Source organism: Hydractinia symbiolongicarpus, chromosome 5, assembly GCF_029227915.1.
Source record: "Hydractinia symbiolongicarpus strain clone_291-10 chromosome 5, HSymV2.1, whole genome shotgun sequence".
Taxonomy (NCBI): Eukaryota; Metazoa; Cnidaria; class Hydrozoa; order Anthoathecata; family Hydractiniidae; genus Hydractinia; species Hydractinia symbiolongicarpus.
This window is the reverse complement of record NC_079879.1, coordinates 2,493,244-2,519,201: the sequence shown is the minus strand read 5'-3', so window position 1 is coordinate 2,519,201 and position 25,958 is coordinate 2,493,244. Positions and strand designations below refer to the sequence as shown.

Here is a 25,958-nt window from a genome sequence, read left to right as displayed (position 1 = left end):
ATATAGTGGATCATATAGCACCTTAATTTGCGACGAAACAGCGCGGAAACGCGGATTAGGTGGCAACGAGCAATCGTTGGGAGTATCGACAATCCTATCGAATTCACAGACGTTTAAATCAAAAATCGTATCATTTAATGTTTACCCTACCAATCTAAAAGAAGAAATCAGAATCGAAAAAGCATGGGTTGTACCAGATCTTAACACTCCTACTAAAAAACGAAGCATCACAGATTTAAAAGAAAAATACGTTCATTTAAAAGACATCGATATACCAACCTTAAACGACGACAGAGTAACAGTACTTATTGGAATTGATACACCATCACTTCATATTCATCACGATTATCAAGTAGGAAAACACAACGAACCAGTAGCTGTTAAAACGCAACTTGGTTGGATCCTATTTGGTGGAACGAATAAAAACATATTTACCAATATTAATCGGTTAGAAACTGATACGGATAATCTTAATAAAGCAGTAGAAAGATTTTGGGAAATCGAGTCATATGGAACAAAGCCTTCACTCCATCCAGACCTACTAACGAAAGACGAAGAACATGCGTTACACATACTTGAATCGACCACGAAAATGAAAGACGGTCATTTTGAAGGGTTTATTGTGGAAAGATGAGAAACCAAAATTACCATACAACAGGGAATCAGCAGTCCAACGTCTGAAATCTAACGAAAGAAAATTGAGCAAGCAACCAATTTTAGCAGAAAATTACAGGTTACAGGAATATATCGCTCTTGGACATGCAAGAAACCTTTCAGACTTTGAGAAGAACCAAACATCCGATATCACCAACTACATACCACATCAAAGTGTTGTCCATCCTAACAAGCCCAGAAAAGTTCGTGTAGTCTTTGACGCAGCTGCAAAGTACAAAGGTATTTCATAAAACGACAACTTGTTGCCCGGCCCAGACTTGCTGAACAACCTAGTATCTGTATTACTCACATTCCGTACCTATCGTTAATTATGTTGACATTGGTCAGCAATTATGGCTGACATTGAAAAAATGTTTCATCAGGTCAAAGTATCAAGGATAGAACAAGATGCTCTTCGTTTCGTTTGTCGAGAAAACACCAGCGACAATATCGATGACTTTGCCATGCAAGTACATTTATTTGGTAAAGTAGACTCTCCTTGTTGCGCGAATTACGCTCTTCGACAAACTAGTATCGATCACGATCGCGAAATCGTAGACGCTATCACGAAAAAGTTTTACATGGATGATTATCTGGACTCCATGAAAACGGTAGACGAAGCCGCATCGATTGCAAAAACCTTGACAAAAGCATTGAAAAGTTGTGGCTTTCGTTTAACAAAATGGCTTTCAAATTCTTGTGAAATTCTTAAGTGTTTTCCAAATACCAAAACCGTAATCAACGTCAATCTAGATCTAAACAAATTACTGACTGAAAGAGTACTTGGTATGTTATGGAATCCAAATACTGACTATTTCACATTCAAAGTTGTCAACAAGCCATCACCTGAAACTAAAAGAGGTATATTAAGTTTAACAAGTTCAATATTTGACCCACTTGGCATCTTAACACCATTCATTTTAGAAGGAAAACTTATCATCCAATCTTTGTGGAAATCCAAAATAGACTGGAATGAAGAAATACTAACCGAATTAAAAACAAGGTGGTTGATGAGCTGGAGAAGTGAACTGGAGAAACTAACATCGATCAGCATTCCTCGATAGCTCAAACTACAATTCGATAATCAGTTGATTCAACTACATAATTTTTCCGACGATTTAATCAATGCATATGGTGCTGTCGCATATCTACGTATTCAAGATACGCATACCGTCAATGTAACATTCGTGATGGGAAAATCCAGAGTCGCCCCGTTGAATCCAAAATCTCTCACAATACCAAAATTAGAATTACAAGCTGCTGTCTTGGCTACAAGAATGAGAGAATCAATATTGAGTAGTCTTTCCATGGACCTCAGTACCAAATTTTGGACAGATTCACAAATAGTTTTGAAATATATCTCGAATGAAAACCGAAAATTTCCAGTATTCGTTATGAATCGCATCAATGAAATTCGTACTACGACTGACGTCAATTCGTGGCGTTTTGTGCCAGGAACTCTGAACCCAGCAGACAATGCTACAAAATATGTACCACTATCATCGATCAAGAATTCCAGATGGTTAACCGGTCCATCGTTTTTAATAGAAGAAGAATGCAATTGGCCAGACCAAAACCAAAATGTCATTCAAAGTGAAGAAGACGCAGATATTACCAACTTTCAGTCAACTAGTAATGCAATACCAGAGAAAACATCCTTTATCAAATGGGAAAGTTATTCCGATTGGCAAAAACTCTGTCGCCACATTGCGTGGATTGTCAAATTAAAACGAAATTGGTTGTTATTAAAAAGGGGAGGATCTGAACCTGAAAAATTTGATTACCTGACCGTTGATAAAATTGAAGCAACAAAGTTACAGTTGTATAGCATCTCACAACAAGAATCCTACCCATCAGAATTCGAAAATCTACAATCACACAAGAAACTACCAAAAAGATCACCACTTGTAGCTTTGAGACCAATGATGCAAAACAATTTGATTCGTGTTGGAGGAAGAATTGGTTTAATCGATATACCATTTGGGTCGAAGAATCAAGTGATAATCTCGCCGAAACACCACATTGCACGACTCATAATTCAACACATTCATCATACAAACTTCCATGTTGAACAAAACGCCATACTAGACAAAATATTTGGATTCCGACTGGAAAATCCTTTGTGAAGAATTTAATAAATGCATATACATACTGTAAATCAAAGAAAGTCAAGCCAACGTCACCACTTATGGGAGATCTACCAATCGATTGTCTTGCTGTAGGTGAACCACCATTTAATCGATCAGGAGTAGATTACTTTGGTCCAATGATTGTCAAGAGAAGTAAGAGGACAAGAGCTTCATCTGGAACCGTGAAAAGGTATGGAGCGTTGTTTACCTGCATGACGTCACGTGCCGTTCATATTGAGCTAGATGGAGATTTATCGACAGATAGTTTCAATTTTGCACTTCGACGTTTTATCTCAAGAAGAGGAAACCCCAAAACAATCACCAGCGACAACGGAACCAACTTCGTCGGCGCAGATCGTGAAATAAGAGAGCTTGTAACGAATGAGACAAAACTTCAAAATGAGTTAACAAAGAATAGTATCGAAAGGAAGTTCAACCCACCATTTTCACCATGGATGATTGGAGCGATGGAATCTATGGTAAAAATCACTAAACGAGCGTTGAAAGCGATAGTTCGTGATTGCGTTTTCACCGAAGAAGAGTTACGTACATTTTTGACTGAAGTAGAAGCAACCATCAATAGCCGACCGTTGAATTCTATCAGCAGTGACGCAGATGACTACCAAGCACTAAGGCCAAATCATTTTCTCATTGAAAGAGCGTCGCAAAATACACCTGTAGATTCTGTATTTACAGACCTCGACGATCGTAAAAGATGAGCCGTACAGGCTGCTTCAAATATGTTTTGGAATAGATGGAGAAAGGAATACCTGTCTTCTTTGACAACACGTGCTAAATGGAATACAAACGACGACTAAATTAAGGAAGGAGATCTCGTGATAGTTAGAGACCAGAACGTCTTGAAAAATCATTGGCCGCTGGGACGCATTGCAAAAATCCTTCCTGGCAGCGATGGCATCAACAGGGTTGCAGAAAGGAAAACTGCTGATGGAAATTACATTCGTCCCAACCGATCACTTGCGTTACTGGAACGCAGTGCTAAATGAAAATGTCACCTGAACTATGCTTTGCATACGACGGTGAATTGTGTTATTTATAGGTGTACATAATTCGTGAAGAAACAACAACGAAGTTGTAAAATTCGATGATAAGTCTTGGGCAAACGATATTGCAAAGCGCTGATGAAGAAATCGGAATGACGTATTTAAACGACGTACATAAACGACGTACATCTTTAACGAGTCCGACGTAAGCAAGATAATCAATTATATAAAATAAGGCGTTACTAGATGGACAGTCGTTCGTACACGAGTACTCACTGGTGGGGAGTGTTTTGAACATAAACGATGAAGATCCGTCTTGGAGATGGAGACCCGTCACGTCACATTAATTTTAATTGCGTTTTTATAGTTTTTTCGCGCACTTTTCACATTGCTTCTAATCTCCGTACGAATAGGACAAGCGTGTGGTAAAAGTGAGAATCGAAAATATCGTAGTTCTTGATTGAAATCTTAACGTAAAGAGTTTCTTCAAGCAGCAAAAGGAAGCAAGTGCAGTAAACAACGCAATAGTTAGTGTTTCATGTTTTATTTTGTACGTGTAATAGTATGTCTATCGACACAGGCTATATTTGTATTTATTTATGTTGTGCTTATCCTTTTGTGTCTTTGTATTTTTTCTGTTTGTATTTAAGCTATGAAACGTCATCATCATACTGTACTAGACCGACCGATGTACCGTATTTTATTCTACCGCCCCCGTTTGTTCGCATAGTTGCGTCTGCTTTCTTGTGTAACATATAACTGTCGCATGTTTCTATTAAAGAAACAATGAATATTTACGAGTATTCGCCGAAAGTAAAATATATCCCGAATCATGGCAGGTACCTGGAGCAGTTAAAAGGCTCTGATCTCATTGTGCAATCTATCGTTGTTGATGTGAAGGGGTCGTCATTTAAAGTAAGGTTCCCTGATATCTTCGTTGACTATGTTTTCCACAGTAATTCCCGATTAATGCTTGGAGGACCCACCCTTTCAGCCTCTGGTCAACACAATTGAACTTCGCTGTATTCACTGCAACATCAGGTTGTGGTATATCCGTCCAACACTTTAATTCTCCATTACCCCTTGTACGTGCTGTCTACAGGTTCCATATTTATTTCCAAATTCGAAAAATGCTAGAAGAATTGGAAGTATCGTTGCCTGGTTCTTTAATTCTATCTACAACCCTTTTAACATGGAAAAATTCAGGCAACTAGCACGTGAATTTGGAGTATCTCCAATTGAACACGATTGAAAAAATGAGAAAATTTTTAGCTCATGGCAAGCAAAACGCAAAGACTTTCCTGGCAGTGGGCCTAGTTATTTCGATGAAGGATCATGGAGCGGATGGATACTTGAGAAATCCCAGGGCCTTACCCGCATAGGTATTGAACGTTTACCGCAAAGCGTAAGGTTCTACGCGTATTTGATTCTAGAGAGCCAAGCCAACGCTCGCTCTAATATAGTCGGGAGCGAGAGCTCCGCGATCGATGCCCAACGACTATACTTGACGACCTTTGAGCAATTGGTAATTAGGCCAAATAATACAGGTCGAGAAATCGCAGAATTTGAGAACGTTTTAAGGTATGCCCGAAGCAAAGTCGACTTCTCAGTAGCTCATGGCGTATATATGATCCCAAGCGATATGAACCTGAGGATCGGGAATGTCACGAATTTCACGAATATAATATTAATCAGTCAAGATTGCTTTAATATCGGTGTTAATCCGACTATCAACGCTGTTACCAAGCCCATACCAAGGAAGCATCATCAACGTCAACCCTCCAAGGTACCAAGGATGCATCCCCCACCAGCTCCATCGTCAGCAATAGCTCACGAGGAAACTAAGGCTATCATTATCACTGTCGGGATATTGCTAATTATCACCTATATATGGATGAAATATTAAGATTGTCATCTGGTAAGTTAGGTGGTTTACCAGAATAATCTACGATCTCTTCCCACTCCTTCTGTTATTTACATACGCTACAACTATACCCACAGCACCTGCGATGGCTAAATACAGATGCTTTGCCGCGAACTCGACAACCTTGGCAGCTACCCTGAAAAAGAACGACACAATACTTCCTATGGTGCCCGGCACAGCAGCGCCCGCTTTGCCAGCAAGGTACTTTAAAAATTTTTGGAGCCTTTCCAATTGTTTTTGAACGAAACCTTTGCTACCACCACTTCCTCCTGTTGTACCTGCTGCCCCACTACCACCTGTTAGTGCAAGGACCACGGTTGATATTAGTAAGCCAACGGCTGAGACAATGCTGGCAATCGTGATTCCCTGTTCCTTGAATAGGATTGTCAATTTATCCCGTAAGGATAGATCGTCCTCAGCTATTTTCATCAGCGTTTCCTTAATCGCCTAGAGCTGTGTATTGATTCTAGAGAGACCATATTCTTTTATTGCCGCCTTTCGATCATCCTTTAGCTTTTCACGATCTTCCTTGGCCTTACGAGGTCCTCATCCCAAATATTGTGCTGCTCCTCTGATACGTCGGAACCAGCCTTCTTCGCCTCAAGCCTTGTTATCTGCCCGGGAAAGCTCGCCATCGTAGTAGATTACTATTCACGTTATTCAAGTCGTCCTGGAGCGTTCTAACATAGAAATGAAGCTCTCTTCTTTCACGCTTTGTGATATCCACGCCAAAGGAAGTATCTCTGATGAGTCTCTCCGTGTCATCGAGCACGTTGTTGAGTAGCGGCAACAATTCGATGTCACCAGGGTTGTCCTCGATGGTATTAATATTATTCAGGTGTTTTTGAGTTCTCATTTTACTGCCTTTGTTTGGTGTGGTGTATTCATCGAATCCCATAGCTCGCAATCTACCAGCGCGTAATTCCTTTTTATCGCTCCCATGGCTCGCAGCTCACCGTTCATCTTTGTGAGCCTAATACCATCATAGATAAGCTGATTACCATCCATTTCAAAGGCATCATAATGCCTGACATTCGGCTGCCCAAGCTCCTTACATAGAAGATCATAAAGATCGTCTACTTTTGATGTTACCAACTCTCCCCTTGCGTAGGTCGTAATATCTCTGGTAGACGATTGACCCTGCTCTTCTGGTGTTGGTGTGGACCCAGGAATATCCTCGGGTCGAATGATTTCGCTCTCACTGCTGAACTGGATTATCAGCCATTTATTTCAACCCCAAAGCGCCCTAAATAAATGTACGGAACTATCTTAAATCCGCATAAGGAATTAAAGACAATGCTCGGTATGAAAGGAAAAAAACAGAGGGTGAAAATATCTCACGTGCCATCCACAATCAACCAGAATCGTTCGGTATATCCATGTGGATATACCGAACCTTGGTCAAAATGACGTGATTTTTCCCGGCTCAATAAAGTTGCTTTTTGACCTCGAGCTACAAGGGACTAACAGCAAGCGTACCATAGTTTCAAATATAGACAAAGCATTGGTGCACAATCTTAGAATTAGCCTGAATGGTAACGAAATACAAAACATACAAGATTTTAACATACTGTCGACGTATAGGGATCGCTGGATTTCAAAATATATGAGGAATAACAACCTGGTTTTAGAAGGTATCAACGACAACGATGGGACCATAAGATCTCTGCAAGTCAAAGCCAGCGACCATGCTGGTAATAACAAGGAAAAGGCGATTGTAGCAGCTTACGGCAACACATTTTGTATTCCTATCGGCAAGATGTTCTCATTGACACGAGACTTGTCCTTCTACCCAGCAGGCCTACACGAAAGACTCCAATTTGTCATCCATTTTGCACCGTACGGTGACGTTATAAAGGATGCCGGAACCCCAGCGGTAGGCTCAACAGCGGCAAAAGCAGCTGATTCATCCTACAAGATCAGCAATATCTGCCTAGAATTTGATAAGGTGACCAACGAAGAATCGGCAAGTGCGATAATGTCGAGATACAGCCGCCTAGCCCTACCCTATGAGCGCATACTACGCTCCAAGGTTGTGACCATGAAGAAAAGTGATACATTATACAACCTACAATTAGAGACCCCTGCTAAATCGTTGAAGGGCGTCCTCCTATTATTTCAGGATATGCTGGTAACAACCAGAAATATTATAATCCGAAGATCGAGAAAATCTTGATCACTATCGAAGGATCTCCAAATGAATTGTATAGCAACGCCATGCTCCCTCGTGATCAACTAGAACAAGTCGCTGAGCTCTTCGGTCAGCATTATTCCATAGTGACCATCGGACAGTTTTTCACTGAAAGATATGCGCTGTTCGTCGACTTTAGAGCGTCTGCCGACGACGCCCTCCACGGGAGCGGAAGACCGCTTCAGAGGCTTAGCGACGGGATCACGCTTCACATGACAAAGAAGGCTGACGGAACTGGGGATATACGGTGTTACGTGTATCTCTTAATGGATGGTCAGTTCAATATCCTGGCTGGGAGGTTCCACAGTGTGGAATATTAGTGCAGCAAAATTTGTAAAAATGTGTTTAGTAAACTCTCAGGCCACAAGGAAGCAGAACGCAAAAGGCATAATAAAGCTATGGAACAACTACAAGCAGCCCAAGCTCAGTGGGTAAAGGATCGCCAAAGAAAAATCGACGAATATAACCGACGACGGAAGGAACAGCTGGAGGCAGGACAATCTCTCAAAGAATTGGACGAAGGAATGGGGAAGTATTTCATAGCCAAAATTGAGAAAGCTCCAAAATTATCCGATTTTTATGTCCCCAGTAGACAACAAGCTGATAGTGAACTGACGTTTATAGTTGGCTCCCTAGCACTTTTGGGGTTCGTAGCGTACAAATGGATGTAATGCAGAACGTTTTCGATATGTAATAAATATGTCGAAAGTAAAGCATATCATTACTCAGGAAGAAGCGGAAAAATTAAGTGAAATATACTACTAGCCCTCACATCTTTGGATTGGACGCAAGGCCATTACTAAGCTCGTTGAGAGCTCTGGTCTCTCTAAGAAGCGTGTTATTCACTGGTTATCTCGTCAACTCCTATGGCTTAGGCATATCAAAGTCCCCAAACGTATCGATTATCCCCATTTCACTGTTACAAAACCTAATGAGATCCACCAATTTAATCTCTTGTATATGCCCCATGACAAAGTCTATGGCAATACGTACAAATTCATTTTGACGGGTATTGATGTTGCCTCGAGGTGTAAGGTGGCTCGGCCCCTGAGAACTAAAAAGGCTAGTGAAGTAGCGGAGATGCTCCGCGACATTTACAAGGCAGGACCTCTACGATATCCGAGTATATTCCAATGTGACAACGGTAGTGAGTTTAAATCGGACGTGACAAAGTTGTTAGAATCCAAAGGTGTTGAGATAAAGCGTGCTACTACCAAATACCACCCTACTTTCACGGCGTTCGTGGAGTCCTACAACAAGGTACTCGCGGAAAGATTGTTCAAATCTCAGGACGCACAGGAGCTGGTCAGTGACAAACAGAGTACCACATGGGTGAAACACCTATATACTATCGTAAAAAGCATGAATAATACCAAGACTACCATGATCGGTATGAAACCTTCATCTGCCATCAAGCTTGATGATGTCCCACTTGCAAAAAGCTAGGATTATCCCGAGGAAAAGCCTCTACCCGATGACGGCTTATACTTGTATCTGCTACAACCCGGCGAGGAACATGAGGATCAAAAAACACGCGCGACAGATGCCTGGTGGAGCAAGAAAACGTACAGACTCGACCATATTTTAACTGGTATCCGTCACCTATACTACTTGACAGATAGGCCTGATCGATCTTTCGTATCAGAGGAATTAATGTTGATTCCCGAGGATGTAGAATTACCCCCGGATTATGTGAAAGAATGGTAATATTTCCTGATTTTTGTGTGTTCATAACACACAAAACATATACACATTATGACATATCGATATCATACAACCCTTCGAATAACTCGCGCGTGGCGTTATCTGGTAAACTAAAATGATTTCGCCATGAATTCTTTATCCCAGGATTATGATCCCTGAAGCTATTCCATGTATGTACGGCGTTAGGGTACATATCCCTCAGTGTACGGAGTTGATCATTTAAGGATCTACGTTGGCAACGAATTATATAGTGGGGATGTTGGCCTTTTTTCCCACATTCATTAGGATTATTTTTGTCAGTAACACATATCACATTATCATAGGGATAACCAGGAGGTACATACCGATCACAAAGCCCCGCATTTTCCAATATTCGGAGATCAAGCTGGTGTTCTCTCTCATGAAGATCCTCCTGAAGGTTTGCTATAGTTACGTCCCTATCCTTCAGGTCATCGCTGAGTATTGCAAGAGCTTGATGATGCTCTTCGATGGTTTCTTGTAATTTTTCAATCCCTTTCGACGCCAGCATTCTCATAATTTCAAGAACCTTTGGTTTTCGAGATCTATGTACAATCTCTAAAGCATTATCCAAAGAGATGAATATATCGTGAGCATTTTTAGTTTCCCTTAGCCCGACATGGTATGCCGGGTCCTGAGCATTTAGCTCTATGCGCGTATTCTCCACTATATTTAGAGCTCTACAAGATGTTCTTATATCAGTAATCCCTAAAAATCTCCCAAGATCAGCACGTTTAAACATGGGCTTACCCTTGTTTAATAATATCTCAATGGTAGGCAATGTGTTAAATAATGTAATTGACGAGATATTTATTTAATTTACATTAGCCTAACCAGGGTGATCATTAGGACGGTTGATATTAATATAGCAAAATGATTAATATTCCTATGGATCCTTTCTCTCTCCAGTGCATCCCTTAGACCCCCTTGAAGGACCTCTATGCTCCGCTCTAAATGATCGAGCTCTTCATGGCAAGCAGCCAGCTGATTTTCTAATGTTCTGATATATGACATATTTATTCTAGAATAGTCCAAGTCCTGGGATAGTCCAGTCTAGTATACAAGCACGCATGTTTTGATCCTTTAAGTTGAACTTTAATGGTGTCCCAATCGTCTATCAGGTTGGTTTCTTCATCAATCAGCTTCATATTAGATCGTTCACTAGGGTACCACATAAACAGCTGCTCTTTCTGTCGGCGGAGGTTCTTTGGGATCGCGGTATAACTCTGGGTTAGGAGACAGAGGCTGTGCCGACGATGTCTACCAGATATTGCGAGCTCAAGGAGCGGTTGTCCACGCTTATCCAGACTCTCGTCCGCTATCATGTCATCGATAATGAATAGCGTTTCTTCACCAGCGAGGATATTCGATAATCGCTGAATCCAATCGAAAAGCTGATCACCTGGGTCAATAAGGAACACATAGTCATCTTTCCAGAGGCAGTGCCTCGACAAGTATGTGGTATTCCATAGTATGGTAGGGCAAAGGATTACGATATTGTGGAATTGTCCCCTGTACTTGTGCTCAAGCAGGTCCAGAACTCTTTGAGTTTTACCGCACGACGTAGGCCCGGTAAATATTGTAGTGCACGGATTTTTTACGATGTTTAGAGTCATTTATTCTTTTGTAGGTGCTTACTTAGGTGGCATTATGGAACGCTTATACCAGCCTTGCTTAATCGCGTAGTCATCAAATAAGATAGCCCCTGTCATATATCCGGCGAGCTTAACCCCATCCTCAAGATCCATCTTGGCGCCTGGTCGAGAAACGCCCAGCGCCTTTTTGGCACCTAGTGCTAGCAGAATAGTATATGATACTAATCTCACGGATTCCAATAGACTATCAACGACATTCTTCTGATACTCTTTGCTGCTCATTTATATTATACCCTATCGCATATGAAAAATATCAATCTCAGGCTTTGAAGGTTTTTGCTGAACCGTTGGTGCATGTGTTTCGACAATCTGTTCGATACTCCCAGGCTTACGGATAAAATATATGACACCTCCGATACATGCGATCGCGAAAAGGCTTCCACCAAAGTATACTTTACTGCCAAGGACTTGGAGGTACTTGTCTGAGGTTCCTGACTCTCTTGGGAAATACTTTTACCCAAGTTCTTTTTCAAGTCAGCCTTGTCCTGGGATTCCACTCGGCCAACTTCTTCCCTGCCGCTACACGACCTTCGTTTTTCTTGGTAATTACTTGATTAGGTTCTTCACTCATTTGTTATAACCACCAAGATACTTAATTTACTAATATGTGGAATCACTATTAAATCATATGCCTGTGGTGGAAATCGGTCTTCTGCTGGTGTTAGAATTTTCACAAGAGGTATTCTATTGGAATCACTATATATTGAGATCCAATCCGTATACGGCGCCTTTAGTCTGTTTTTGTTTTTTGAATCTACTATCCTACTCCATTTGTCAAAGAATTCACGATTGCCCATGCATATCTTTGATAGAGTATTCGCCATTGTTTTCTTGTTCTACATCAACCTTATTTTCATTCATTTTGGACGCGGGTAGTTGACAGTGGTTAATTGTATGGACAGCTACCAACAGAGACGCGAGGAATCGACCAAAGGCTGTGTATACCAATATACCAAGGTCAGCCATGCTCTCCCTGATAATAGATCGTTTTCAATATCTTTCCTCAAACCTTCAGGACTATCGAGAGTTACCACGTTGCCGATGGCTTTGGTATACAAACCAATCGCATGACACGACAGAGCTCTGGTAGTTTTCTCCCCCTTTTCCTGCAGTTCGCGTTCAACGAATTCAGCGTGTATTTTCTCGATAACCTCGAGTGATGCTTTTTCCAGGAAACCTACATTTTTTAGGTAGCAAGTGTGGCTTTGACTTACGAATATCCTTGAGAGCTTGACGTTTGTCTAATTCTTGATCAACGGCCTCTGATGATGTATCGACAACATCGTCAAATATTTTTGCTAAGTTGTGAGCCATATTTATCAAACGTCGATATTTCAAGTAACCGATAATGATCACGATGAATGGGAGCAATATCGCGATCAGTAGTAATAACTCCATTTTTATTTGCAGGTTTGTGTATAAAGGTAGTGCGCATAGGTCGTAATTCTTCTATCCCAAGCCTCGTTATATGTGATATGTCCCGCGGTGCAGGCTGCTGCTGTTGTACCGTGGTTTTTTTTTATTTCTACACTGTCGGGGTTAGATGGTTCAACCCATACCCAGCGCCCTGGGTGATCACAGTTATATGTACAAAAGGATCGCTCGCAATCTTCTTTCCAAGGCATTTTTTTGTTATAAAACTTTAATGGCTGATAACAAAATATTGGACACGAACTACGCTAAGGACTTTGTATGTATACGATCCTCTAGCACTACCCTTTTAGCATAAAACACTGATAAACCCAGCTTCTTTTGCTGATATGTGACCATCCCTTGATTATGTACGCGGAAGCCCACATTTTTTGCATTATCAAGCTCTCCCTTCAATGCTCCCATATATCTAGACCATTTCAATTCATTTTGTCTTTTGGACATTCCTTTACAGAAGAATGTAGTGCCATTTTTACCTTCAACGAAATAACACTTGGCTGTTAAAGCAATCATTCTCGAACCGATGAATTCTTCTTTAAATAACCCTCCGGTTCGACTCGAGTGTTTTTCAGTAACAAGCCAGTTTTTATCATCCTCATCGTACTGCTCGATTAATTCAGGACCAACAACATCACGTAGGTTATCTCCAGAGATTGCGAAGTAAGCTGAGTCTGTGTCCATGTACATGTATTCGAAATTTTGTCGATCTACGTACTTGTCGAGAAAATTATAGTAAAATTCGAGCATCCGCAGCTTGGCCAATTGATACACTAGGATTCCACATTGGTACGCCCTGTTAATGGAAACGCCTTGTTTAAGCCGCCTTACTTCATATGCTTCTCCAATTTCTTCAAGATCCTCCAAGTAAGGGCTTCTCATTGCCGCATCTACTACCTTTTCATCCCTTGTAAATGTTGTATTTACATGTCTCGCCAGGTCCTCTATCATTTTGCCGTAAAAACTGTTGTCCTTCAACTTGGCTGTATCGCCAGCGATGCGCTTATCAGGGTCTTTATCAGCTTGGCGCCGCGCATCCGCGATTTCTTCCGGGAACCAAGCGAATGGATTACCGCGTTTGTATTTGAATTCTTGATAACAAGCCGTAATTTTTAAACCATGATTCAGATACCACTTGAGCAGATCTGTAAAGAACAGGATCTTATCAGCTCTCATCACTCCCAACAGCTTTCTAGTACCCGAAATACGTTTTCGCTCAGTCTTGGTCAAATACTCGTGCATATGCTGAGGGATTTGATTGTCAGGGATCTCTCTAACCACAAATGGCGGTGACATCTCACTGAACTTGTCGTACAACTCAGTAGGCCCCTCAATATCAACTTGTGCAAACCCCAAGAGCAATCCATCAAGAATGTCTCGCACCAGATCATCTATTTTTTCAGCAGGGTCTGCCATTTTTATTAGCTTCTCCTTCCCACAAGGGAAATCTTGGAGTAGGGTGCTCGGGTAGAGCATATTGGCGTCATATCCTAGGATGGTTCTACATCTTTTCGGTTCGTTATAAATATGTGAGCGAATACCTGTAACATACATCTGATGGTACCTACAAAATACGATAGCTGGGCCACCTACCATGCCCGTTTGGAGGAGTTCATAGGCCTCGTTCTTTGTACATATTGCACAAGCTTTTTGAACCTGTTTACAATATTCACATCGGGCTTTGGTGCAATAAGCGTTACATTTATGCTTACACGGGTCACCAGGAGCATAAAGCTGGATCTCGGGGTTCAACCGCAGAGACTTGTTGAGTACATACCTCATAGACACACCCGGGATGCTCACGGCATCTTTCAAAATATCAATCTCATCCTCGTAATATGTATTGTGGGTCTTATTCACGTCTTCAACAAATGGTAATACGTCCGCCATATTGTATTCGGCTAACCAATCCAGCATCGTGACGCATTCTCTTTTAAAAAACTAATCTCTGAACGTCTGGTAATCTTCGGGTGAGAGTGTGTTTCTACCACTGAGTGTGCTATAAAACGCCTCATAGTCGACTGGGCCGACATGGTTCAACTTTTCGTATAATGTTAGCCATTCGTATGGGAACACTAATTTTTTGAGATTGCAATCCAATGACTTGCACCATTTTTCATAAATCAGGCCTGGGGCGAGGAAATTTTTTATATCGATAAATTTGAACTTTGAAGTCACGTCACTTTGATAATGGGATCATCCTCAATTCGTTCGAAAAAATACCGCTCTATCAGCTTTATATCATATTTACTGCTGTTAAAGCCTATCACTGTCACTTGATTTATCCATTCGTGCCAAGCATTATGAGTTTGTTCCGGGAGCATATCGAGGTCATCCAGCTTGGTATATATCTTTTTGACTTCTTGGACAATCCTCATTTGTCTCCGCTCTAGTTGCTCGACAAATGTTCGCACAAGCACCTTTGGGTCTTCATTCATGATGAATGTTGGATGTTCTTGCAGACTATCGTGAATTGCAACACTTACAGGGATATGCTTTGAAATATATGTTAGATCAGACGTTTGGTGATGATTTAACGGTGCCAGGAGATCCTCGAAATCAAATACAATAAAATTGGGATATGCTCGAAATTCTTTCTTGAATAACCTCTTAACCTTGGGAGGATTTCCACACTCCCATGCAGTGACAAGATTGTACCCCAGCCCCCGAATGTGGTCTTCTTTCAATTTGGTACGATTGAAATTATTTTTATCGGTGTTGGTTCGCTGTGGTTGACATGGACATCCATGCCATTTGCAACCGTGGTATTCGTATACTGTTTTTGTCTGAGGATAATACCCATCAATTTTGTATACAGCCTTACTACCGTCGCGTATCACACGCTCTCCCCCATGTCCACAAATCGCGTGGTGTATATGTCGGCCTGTTTGCTCTGACATAGCTTCAATCCATTGGCATGCCGCGTAACTGAAACCCTTATCGGGATATAATACCTTTTCAGAGCTACTCTGCATGCGCTCAACCCTATCACTTTTGCAAATGATCTTTGTCTTGATACCTTCGCATTCATTATTCTTGTGTCGCGTGAGGTTCTCCGATCTAGTAAATCTTTGCGTGCAAAGATCGCATTCCCAATGCTGCGTCAACACATCCATCTTCTTGATATAGAAACAATGACCCTGCAGCATACCAATATTGATCGTGTCTAAGTCTTTTTTGTATTGGCTTTGTCCATATGCGAGACGCCATGGGGCCTTATCGTTGTTTGTTTTTGGTTCAAAGACTCTTATGTTAATTTTGAATTTTTTGGCTATACCCTCCAAATCCACGAGCCTCGTGGCACGTGCATTCTCTCTCTTTAGATTATTGTCCTCGTAGTACTTGCGGGCTAATTTGAGAGCCTCTTGCGTAATATGTTTTTCACGTTGCTTTGGATTCTCGCGGTAATGAACGGCCAAGCATCTCCAAAAGCATAGGCTGTCCGTTCTTTCGTCTGTCTTGTAAAAACTATAAATGCACCTCTTGATGCGCAACCAGCCTGGCAAAGGTCCACATCCAAGTAGGGGCTCTCTAGTAGAGATTATCTTGACTTGTTCGTGCTTGAATACTATTTTGCCTTCATATGCTCCTGGGGTTTTGATGGTTCTGCGGGTGGTAAATAAACCTTGACCCAAAATTCTGCATCTTCCAGATCCAGGCGCTTCATCTCGCATTCATCCATAAAAGCCTCGATTTCAGCCATGTTTGAGAGTGACCCGGAGCTCTTTGTTTTGTGGTAATTGGCCACATCTTCACCGCCTCTGTAATTATCACAGCTAAAGCTGTATACCACCTTCACACGCATGTCTACGTGTGGTGTGATTTTTCGCATAATGGTATCTGTCAATGGCTGGTTAGGTTTTTGTTGAACCTCCATGTTATGATGCGGTTTTCGTCTTCTATCATTTCCGCGTCATCATCAAAAATATTATGGATATCCTCAATTACATCAGTATTGGTGGCATGCTTAGATTCTTTCCCAAACATGTGCTTGAGGTCCTCAATTCCTTGGTATTCATCTTTGACGGTGACCCGTTAAACCTCATCGTGGAGAGTTGGTGTTCCTGAAAATTTATCCCTGACCCTGTTATAATAGTAACTAACGGTATCCCGAACGCTCCTTAGTTGGTTAGCGAGAGCTTCGCGAGTTGCCGCTACTGGTGCTGATACTATATCATATAGTTTACTGATTGCATTTTTGAAAAAATTCATCCCTATATTATAGGTACATTTTATTCCAACCAGAAAAGTTTTTGATTTAGTCTAGGATTGAATAATTGGGGAATTTTTCCTTACCCATATTCTGTATGATTTAGTGTATGACGTCATGTATCTAACATTTAATATTGTTATGTGTTGGTTATTGGTAGTATATATCATTTTTGTTGATATCGGCATATGATTTCTTTTTTTACTTGTTTTTTGGATGGAGGTGGTGATGGAAGTGGTGGAAGCGGGGTTTTTGGGGGGTGAAGGTGTAGGAGGAGGTCGGTGTACTTAAATTCACTCCTTACTACTACTGTAGGGGTTCAATGAACGGAGGGTTAAGGATTTGGAGGCCCGACTTGGCATCCTAATAAATGAAAGTGGAATGCAGTGACTGTCTGGCGGTACCCGATGTATATGACAGGTGTACCTGCGGACGTACTTCGTGGTAAGCGGTAAAATGTTATGCTGGTACTGTTACCATGATACATATTACGTACAATGGGGGAGGCTGTGCATGTACGATGACATGTAATTCTCTGCAGTTGTTTGAAATATACAATAACAAGATGCTGAAATTTGAGAATGAGTTTGCCAAACCTAAAGTATTTTACAACTTTGCCGCTACATTTACGGATATCGTTTCAGGTAAGATAACGTTTCAGCTAGAATCAAGTAGAAAATGTTTCTTTTTTAATAGTGCAAAAACAAAATATTAATTTTTACTAACACATTTTTAGTTATTATTTTAAATTTTATTACTATTTTTGGAGGGCTGGGAAACAGGACCCATGGAAGAACAGAAATTTTGTAATTATATATATTTTGTATATTTTACTAATTTTTGAATTTAAAAATCCTGTATAAATATTCGTTATAAATAAATAAAAAATAAATAAATAAATAAATATCAACGATATAAATGTAGAATACCTGACGGTATCAGAAGCCATGCCTGCCAATGGAGGTAAGGACAAGCGATATGTGATAGGGTATCATACACAGGACCCCGTGGTAGCTCTTAAGGTAAAGACGCTGAAAATCTGGTCCGCACATTGGGTAACACGGTACAACGCCAATGCAGTAACAGCAATGAGCCTCGATTTTGAGGAATGCCACGATTGGGTTGAGAAGTACCGCCGGGTATGGCAAAAAATTAGGGAGTTGATTTCCGAGCAACTAACGACAGAGTTTCTAAACAAGTACCGCCATGTGAATGCCAAACTCCAATATTACAAGGACGCGATCACGACCAAATTCCACGGTATGCCAATACCCTATGATGAGCCCTGCCAGGTCAGCGCTATCCTAGCTATTTTATCGGTATAAGTACAAGGTAAAAATCACTACCCCCGGTACATATCACAGAATGTCGGTATAAAGACTTGTGGTTAACGAGTGGTTACTAAGCGAGGACTGGAAAAACCATATATTTTATAGGCTCAAAAGGTCTATAAAATATTAGGCTCCGTCCAACGTGACGAATATATCATGTCCCTTTTAATACCTTCCAAGGTATCTGAGTATCTGTACCTGCCGGGTACAGATGTTATACCCCCTATGTAACGGCTAGGCTTGGTCCCACATTCGAAGTAACTTTTTTATCTAAATTTTTAAATGAGGCGCTATCACAGCGCCCAGTGTAATCCCTGAATTCCAGAAATCATGTCAAATTAAATAGAATGTTATTTCTTGGAGTCCCATTGTCTCAATTATAATATTTATAAGGTCAAAGTCCAAAATCAGTTCAATTAAGTCCCACAGTCATTCGTTTCACTATTAAAAGGGATTCAACCTAGCAATATCAGAAAAGTATCGCTAAATACATGTTGGTACGAATATGTGATGCAACCCTTGTAACTCAAACGGACTGATACCGTTAGAAAGTCAATGAAATGTAGGTTTTGAAACTGTCTCTACTTCTTCAGCGCGCTAACGGGTAGGATTGGTCCCACAGTAAAAAATGACTTATTTATATACATTTTTAAACAAGGCGCTACCACCGCGCCCAGTGTAATAGCTGAGTTCCAGCATTCATGTAACATTAAGAAGAATGATATTTCTTGAAGTCCAATTGGCCCATTCATCACATTTATCAGGTCAAAGTCCAAGTTTATTCAATTAAGTCCCACAGTCAATCGTTTCACTGTTAAAAGTGATGCAACCTGGTAATATCAGAAAAATATCGCTAAATACATGTTGGTACGAATACGTGACGCAACCGTTGTAACTAAAGCGGACTGATACTGTTAGAAAGTCAATGAAATGTAGTTTTTGAAACTGTCTCTATTTCTTCAGCGCGCGCTAACGACTACGATTTATCTCACAGTACAAAATGATTTATTTATCTCCATTCTTCATTAAAGCGCTACTACAGCGCCCAGTGTATTCGCTGAGTTCCAGCAATCATGTCAAATTAAGAAGAATGTAGTTTCTTGGATCCAATTGTCTCATTTAAAACATTTATAAGGTCAAAGTCCAAAATCAGTTCAATTAAGTCCCACAGTCAATCGTTTCACTGTTAAAAACGATGTAACCTAGTAATATAAGAAAAATATCGCTAAATACATGTTGGTACGAATAAGTGACGCAACCGTTGTAACTCAAACGGACTGCTACCATTAGAAAGTCAATGAAAATTCGTTTTTGAAACTGTCTCTATCTCTTCAGCGCGCTATGGGCTATGATTGGTCCCACATTACAAAATGACATATTTATCCAAATTTTTAAATGAAGTGCCATCACAGCGCCCAGTGCAATCCCTGAATTCCAGCAATCATGTCAAATTAAGGAGAATGTTATTTCTTGGAGTCAAATTGTTTCATTTATCACATTTATAAGATCAAGGTCCAAAATCAGTTCAATTAAGGCTCACAGTCTATCGTTTCACTGTTAAAAGCGATGCAACCTAGTAATATCAGAAAAATATCGCTAAATACATGTTGGTGCGAATATAAGACGCAGCTGTTGTAACTCAAGCGGACTGAGACTGTTAGAAAGTCAATGAAATGTTGTTTTTGAAACTGTCTCTATTTCTTCAGCGCGTGCTAAGGCCTACGATTTGTCCCACAGTACAAAAAGACTTATTTATCTAAATTTTTAAATAACACTGTGTAATCCCTGAGTTCCAGCAATCATGTCAGATTAAGAAGAATGTTATTTCTTGGAGACAAATTGTGTCATTTATCACATTTATAAGGTCAAAGTCCAAAATCAGTTCAATTTAGTCCCGCAGTCAATCGCTTCACTGTTAAAAGCCATGCAACCTAGTAATATCAGAAAAATACCGCTAAATATATGTTGGTACAAATATGTGACGCAACCGTTGCAACTGAAACGGACTTATACCGTTAGAAAATCAATGAAATGTAATTTTGGAAACTGTCTCTGTTTTCTCAGCGCACGTTAGCGGCTGGGATTGGTCCCACAGTAAAAACTGATTTTTTTATCTAGACTTTTCATTAAAGCGCTATCACAGCGCCCTGTGTAATCACTGAGTTCCAGCAATCATTTCAAATTAAGAAGAATGTTATTTCTTGGAGTCCAATTGTCTCACTTATAACATTTATAAGGTGAAAGTCCAAAATCAGTTCCATTAAGTCCCACAGTCAATCGTTTCACTGTTAAAAGCGATGTAACCTAGTAATATAAGAAAAATATCGCTAAATACATGTTGGTACGAATAAGTGACGCAACCGTTGTAACTCAAACGGACTGCTACCGTTAGAAAGTCAATGAAAATTCGTTTTTGAAACTGTCTCTATCTCTCCAGCGCGCTATGGGCTACGATTGGTCCCACATTACAAAATGACATATTTATCCAAATTTTTAAATGAAGTGCCATCACAGCGCCCAGTGCAATCCCTGAATTCCAGCAATCATGTCAAATTAAGGAGAATGTTATTTCTTGGAGTCAAATTGTGTCATTTATCACATTTATAAGATCAAGGTCCAAAATCAGTTCAATTAAGGCTCACAGTCTATCGTTTCACTGTTAAAAGCGATGCAACCTAGTAATATCAGAAAAATATCGCTAAATACATGTTGGTGCGAATATAAGACGCAGCTGTTGTAACTCAAGCGGACTGAGACTGTTAGAAAGCCAATGAAATGTAATTTTGGAAACTGTCTCTTTTTTGTCAGCGCGCGTTAGCGGCTGGGATTGGTCCCACAGTAAAAACTGATTTTTTTATCTACATTTTTCATTAAAGCGCTATCACAGCGCCCTGTGTAATCACTGAGTTCCAGCAATCATGTCAAATTAAGAAGAATGTTATTTCTTGGAGTCCAATTGTCTCACTTATAACATTTATCAGGTGAAAGTCCAAAATCAGTTCCATTAAGTCCCACAGTCAATCGTTTCACTGTTAAAAGCGATGCAACCTAGTAATATCAGAACAACATCGCTAAATACATGTTGGTACAGATATGAGACGCAACCGTTGTAACTCAAGCGGACTGATACTGTTAGAAAGTCAATGGAATGTAGTTTTTGAAACTGTCTCTATTTCTTCAGCGCGCGCTAACGACTACGATTGGTCCCACAGTACAAAATGACTTATTTATACAAATTTTTCATTAAAGCGCTACCACAGCGCCAGTGTAAACGCAGAATTCCAGCAATCATGTTAAATTAAGGAGAATGTTATTTCTTGGTGTCCAATTGTGTCATTTATCACATTTATAAGGTCGAAGTCCTAAATAATTCAATTAAGTCCCACAGTCAATCGTTTCACTGTTAACAGCGATGCAACCTAGTAATATCAGAAAAAAATCGCTAAATACATGTTGGTACGAATATGTGACGCAACCGTTGTAACTCAAACGGACTGCTACCATTAGAAACTCAATGAAATGTAGCTTTTGAAACTGTCTCTATCTTTTCAGCGTGCGCTATTGTCTACGATTGGTCCCACAATACAAAATGACTTATTTATCCAATTTTTTCAATAAAGCGCTACCACAGCGCCCAGTGTAATCGCTGAGTTCCAGCAATCATGTCAAATAAGAAGAATGTTATTTCTTGGAGTCCAATTGTCTCATTTATAACATTTATAAGGTCGAATTCCAAAATAATTCAATTAAGTCCCACAGTTAATCGTTTCACTGTTAAAAGCGATGCAACCTAGTAATATCAGAGAAATATCGCTAAATAGATGTTGGTACGAATAAGTGACGCAACCGTAGTAACTCAAACGGACTGCTACCGTTAGAAAGTCAATGGAATGTAGTTTTTGAAACTGTCTCTATTTCTTCAGCGCGCGCTAACGACTACGATTGGTCCCACAGTACAAAATGACTTATTTATACAAATTTTTCATTAAACCGCTACCACAGCGCCCAGTGTAATCGCAGAATTCCAGCAATCATGTCAAATTAAGGAGAATGTTATTTCTTGGTGTCAAATTGTGTCATTTATCACATTTATAAGATCAAGGTCCAAAATCAGTTCAATTAAGGCTCACACTCAATCGCCTCCCTGTTAAAAGCGATGCAACCTAGTAATATCAGAAAAATATCGCTAAATACATGTTGGTGCGAATATAAGACGCAGCTGTTGTAACTCAAGCGGACTGAGACTGTTAGAAAGTCAATGAAATTTAATTTTGGAAACTGTCTCTGTTTTCTCAGCGCGCGTTAGCGGCTGGGATTGGTCCCACAGTAAAAACTGATTTTTTTATCTACATTTTTCATTAAAGCGCTATCACAGCGCCCTGTGTAATCACTGAGTTCCAGCAATCATGTCAAATTAAGAAGAATGTTATTTCTTGGAGTCCAATTGTCTCACTTATAACATTTATCAGGGGAAAGTCCAAAATCAGTTCCATTAAGTCCCACAGTCAATCGTTTCACTGTTAAAAGCGATGCAACCTAGTAATATCAGAACAACATCGCTAAATACATGTTGGTACGGATATGAGACGCAACCGTTGTAACTCAAGCGGACTGATACTGTTAGAAAGTCAATGGAATGTAGTTTTTGAAACTGTCTCTATTTCTTCAGCGCGCGCTAACGACTACGATGGGTCCCACAGTACAAAATGACTTATTTATACAAATTTTTCATTAAAGCGCTACCACAGCGCCAGTGTAAACGCAGAATTCCAGCAATCATGTTAAATTAAGGAGAATGTTATTTCTTGGTGTCCAATTGTGTCATTTATCACATTTATATGGTCGAAGTCCTAAATAATTCAATTAAGTCCCACAGTCAATCGTTTCACTGTTAACAGCGATGCAACCTAGTAATATCAGAAAAAAATCGCTAAATACATGTTGGTACGAATATGTGACGCAACCGTTGTAACTCAAACGGACTGCTACCATTAGAAACTCAATGAAATGTAGCTTTTGAAACTGTCTCTATCTTTTCAGCGTGCGCTATTGTCTAAGATTGGTCCCACAGTACAAAATGACTTATTTATCCAATTTTTTCAATAAAGCGCTACCACAGCGCCCAGTGTAATCGCTGAGTTCCAGCAATCATGTCAAATAAGAAGAATGTTATTTCTTGGAGTCCAATTGTCTCATTTATAACATTTATAAGGTCGTTAAAAGCTGTCTCTATTTCTTCAGCGCGTGCTAAGGCCTACGATTGGTCCCACAGTACAAAAAGACTTATTTATCTAAATTTTTAAATAACACCGTGTAATCCCTGAGTTCCAGCAATCATGTCAGATTAAGAAGAATGTTATTTCTTGGAGACAAATTGTGTCATTTATCACATTTGTAAGGTCAAAGTCCAAAATCAGTTCAATTTAGTCCCGCAGTCAATCGTTTCACTGTTAAAAGCGATGCAACCTAGTAATATCAGAACAACATCGCTAAATACATGTTGGTACGGATATGAGACGCAACCGTTGTAACTCAAGCGGACTGATACTGTTAGAAAGTCAATGGAATGTAGTTTTTGAAACTGTCTCTATTTCTTCAGCGCGCGCTAACGACTACGATTGGTCCCACAGTACAAAATGACTTATTTATACAAATTTTTCATTAAAGCGCTACCACAGCGCCAGTGTAAACGCAGAATTCCAGCAATCATGTTAAATTAAGGAGAATGTTATTTCTTGGTGTCCAATTGTGTCATTTATCACATTTATATGGTCGAAGTCCTAAATAATTCAATTAAGTCCCACAGTCAATCGTTTCACTGTTAACAGCGATGCAACCTAGTAATATCAGAAAAAAATCGCTAAATACATGTTGGTACGAATATGTGACGCAACCGTTGTAACTCAAACGGACTGCTACCATTAGAAACTCAATGAAATGTAGCTTTTGAAACTGTCTCTATCTTTTCAGCGTGCGCTATTGTCTACGATTGGTCCCACAGTACAAAATGACATATTTATCCAATTTTTTCAATAAAGCGCTACCACAGCGCCCAGTGTAATCGCTGAGTTCCAGCAATCATGTCAAATAAGAAGAATGTTATTTCTTGTAGTCCAATTGTCTCATTTATAACATTTATAAGGTCGAATTCCAAAATAATTCAATTAAGTCCCACAGTTAATCGTTTCACTGTTAAAAGCGATGCAACCTAGTAATATCAGAGAAATATCGCTAAATAGATGTTGGTACGAATAAGTGACGCAACCGTTGTAACTCAAACGGACTGCTACCGTTAGAAAGTCAATGAAAATTCGTTTTTGAAACTGTCTCTATCTCTTCAGCGCGCTATGGGCTACGATTGGTCCCACATTACAAAATGACATATTTATCCAAATTTTTAAATGAAGCGCCACCACAGCGCCTAGTGAAATCGCTGAAATCCAGCAATCTGTCAAATTAAGGAGAATGTTATTTCTTGGAGTCAAATTGTGTCATTTATCACATTTAAAAGATCAAAGTCCAAAATCAGTTCAATTATGTTCCACAATCAATCGTTTCACTGTTTAAAGCGATGCAACCTGGTAATATCAGAAAAGTATCGCTAAATACATGTTGGTACGAACATGTGACGCAACCGTTGTAACTCAAGCGGACTGATACTGTTAGAAAGTCAATGGAATGTAGTTTTTGAAACTGTCTCTATTTCTTCAGCGCGCGCTAACGACTACGATTGGTCCCACAGTACAAAATGACTTATTTATACAAATTTTTCATTAAACCGCTACCACAGCGCCCAGTGTAATCGCAGAATTCCAGCAATCATGTCAAATTAAGGAGAATGTTATTTCTTGGTGTCAAATTGTGTCATTTATCACATTTATAAGATCAAGGTCCAAAATCAGTTCAATTAAGGCTCACACTCAATCGCCTCCCTGTTAAAAGCGATGCAACCTAGTAAAATCAGAAAAATATCGCTAAATACATGTTGGTGCGAATATAAGACGCAGCTGTTGTAACTCAAGCGGACTGAGACTGTTAGAAAGTCAATGAAATGTAATTTTGGAAACTGTCTCTGTTTTATCAGCGCGCGTTAGCGGCTGGGATTAGTCCCACAGTAAAAACTGATTTTTTTATCTAGACTTTTCATTAAAGCGCTATCACAGCGCCCTGTGTAATCACTGAGTTCCAGCAATCATGTCAAATTAAGAAGATTGTTATTTCTTGGAGTCAAATTGTGTCATTTATCACATTTATAAGATCAAGGTCCAAAATCAGTTCAATTAAGGCTCACACTCAATCGCCTCCCTGTTAAAAGCGATGCAACCTAGTAATATCAGAAAAATATCGCTAAATACATGTTGGTGCGAATATAAGACGCAGCTGTTGTAACTCAAGCGGACTGAGACTGTTAGAAAGTCAATGAAATGTAGTTTTTGAAACTGTCTCTATTTCTTCAGCGCGTGCTAAGGCCTACGATTGGTCCCACAGTACAAAAAGACTTATTTATCTAAATTTTTAAATAACACTGTGTAATCCCTGAGTTCCAGCAATCATGTCAGATTAAGAAGAATGTTATTTCTTGGAGACAAATTGTGTCATTTATCACATTTATAAGATCAAGGTCCAAAATCAGTTCAATTAAGGCTCACAGTCAATCGCCTCACTGTTAAAAGCGATGCAACCTAGTAATATCAGAAAAATATCGCTAAA

At 39.9% G+C, this 25,958-nt stretch overlaps 2 protein-coding genes across 2 annotated transcripts; both read left to right on the top strand.

The window, feature by feature from the left end:
- The first annotated feature begins 1,007 nt into the window (after positions 1 to 1,007).
- Positions 1,008 to 1,718, top strand: LOC130646338 (uncharacterized). Its single transcript, XM_057452507.1, has one exon. The coding sequence runs from the start codon at positions 1,008 to 1,010 to the stop codon at positions 1,716 to 1,718; it is 711 nt and encodes a 236-aa protein (XP_057308490.1).
- A 126-nt stretch (positions 1,719 to 1,844) lies between these two features.
- Positions 1,845 to 2,780, top strand: LOC130646337 (uncharacterized). The gene has a single exon (XM_057452505.1). The coding sequence runs from the start codon at positions 1,845 to 1,847 to the stop codon at positions 2,778 to 2,780; it is 936 nt and encodes a 311-aa protein (XP_057308488.1).
- The last annotated feature ends 23,178 nt before the right edge of the window (positions 2,781 to 25,958 follow it).